Source organism: Nanorana parkeri, unplaced genomic scaffold (assembly GCF_000935625.1).
Source record: "Nanorana parkeri isolate BGI_ZX_2015 unplaced genomic scaffold, ASM93562v1 scaffold598, whole genome shotgun sequence".
NCBI lineage: Eukaryota > Metazoa > Chordata > Amphibia > Anura > Dicroglossidae > Nanorana > Nanorana parkeri.
The window spans coordinates 907253-908761 of record NW_017306866.1 but is presented as its reverse complement, the minus strand read 5'-3'; the positions used below and the strand labels follow the sequence as shown (position 1 = coordinate 908761).

Genomic DNA, 1509 nt, shown 5'->3' with positions numbered 1-1509 from the left:
GAGAGCGTGACAATGGAAAGAGAAAGAGGGGGGGGGGGGGGGGGTACTGGCAAGGTGAGTACAGGCAGTCACCGAGTTACGAACATCCGAGTTACGTACGACTCCTACTTACAAACGGAGGTCCCAGGCTGTTACACTAGTTGTAATGCTACCGTGCTCGCGCATGCAAATTATTTTGTTTTAGTTTTGGTTAGTATGGTGTGGGATTAGAGCCCCTGTGAGGGCAGCGAAACAAATGTTACAGGGGGTTAACTATTCCCTATGCTATCCAAAACTAAGAACATTTTGGGCTGGAGTTACACCTAAAAAATGTACCTGTTCCAACTTACATACAAATTCAACTTAAAAACAAACCTATAGTTCCTAACATGTTTGTAACCCGGGGGCTGCCTGTAGCAGTGAATTGTGGGTGCTTTTTACACAGACACTGCCACCTTGCCCTGAATGGGCAGCCCTAACATAATGTCAACACTGATTAACCCCTCGAATGGCATGTTTAATTTATCTATTATCAGATCTTTGGGCACTAAAAGCTGCTACATCTGCACCAAGATCTCAAAACTCTACCATCTTAGTGTCAAAACCTACTGATGCAACCTAAATGGCTCACCTATACAGCATCAGATTTGTGTTGTTTTTATATAGTGCAATAAACAAACAAACAAAGAGTTAAAAAGGCGTTAAGGATTACTGCCTAAATATTGATTATTGGCTTTATTAAGTCTAAACGAACCGAATCAATTGAGGCCAGCTCTATCACCCAGTTGATATAGTTTGTGATAAAACTGAACATTTTGGAAGTCTTTGTACCTTATGCAATTCCTCCTATAGTTTCCTGCAACTGATTATATTTACTACTCCAATTAATGAAAAGTTTAAATGATCCCAAAAAATATAATATGTGGTATATTTACAGGCCATAGTAAGGCACACATGTGTTTTTCATTTACCAAGTCGATAATTGTATTTGTAATTCTCTGCACAGGTCTTGATCCAGTTTACCTGCAATTTGACTCAGACAAGAAGTTTCAGCTCAGTGATGTCACTCTGGATTTCAGGGTATGTCTTATGACACAGTCACCATGGAAAACTGTAATTACATACAGGAACGGACTTGTTATATCTCTTTAATCATTGTTTCAACCACAAACATTGAGTATTTTACATCAAACTGCTTTGTTTAACACAGAAACTCCCAATAAGAAGGCATTTAATGAGATCATGTACTCAAAAATGGCAATTTTGTGGTATCAAAAAGGTTGTTATAGGTATATACAGGATTTGTTTATTCTTACTTCATTTAAAACTATGCACTTTAAATGATACACTGTTAGTTAATTTGATATAAATTAATATTCAAGATTTACCATTACAACTATTTGGGATAACAGAAATAAGTAGTTCTTGAATATTCTTGTACTGCTGACCAAAGTGATGACTCCATCTAAACATATCTAAAGCTAGCGCTACACCGGCCAGTCTTTCTTGTCAACCCTGTGGGCTAACATC

At 37.8% G+C, this 1509-nt stretch overlaps 1 protein-coding gene across 1 annotated transcript in view; it reads left to right on the top strand.

Annotated features, from left to right (window-relative positions):
• Window positions 1–1509, top strand: part of LAMB3 (laminin subunit beta 3) — a 70507-nt gene that overhangs the window by 29223 nt on the left and 39775 nt on the right. The window contains exon 5 of the mRNA XM_018562770.1: window positions 986–1059. Coding sequence (XP_018418272.1) covers window positions 986–1059 — 74 coding nt within the window. The remainder of the gene's footprint in view (window positions 1–985; window positions 1060–1509) is intronic.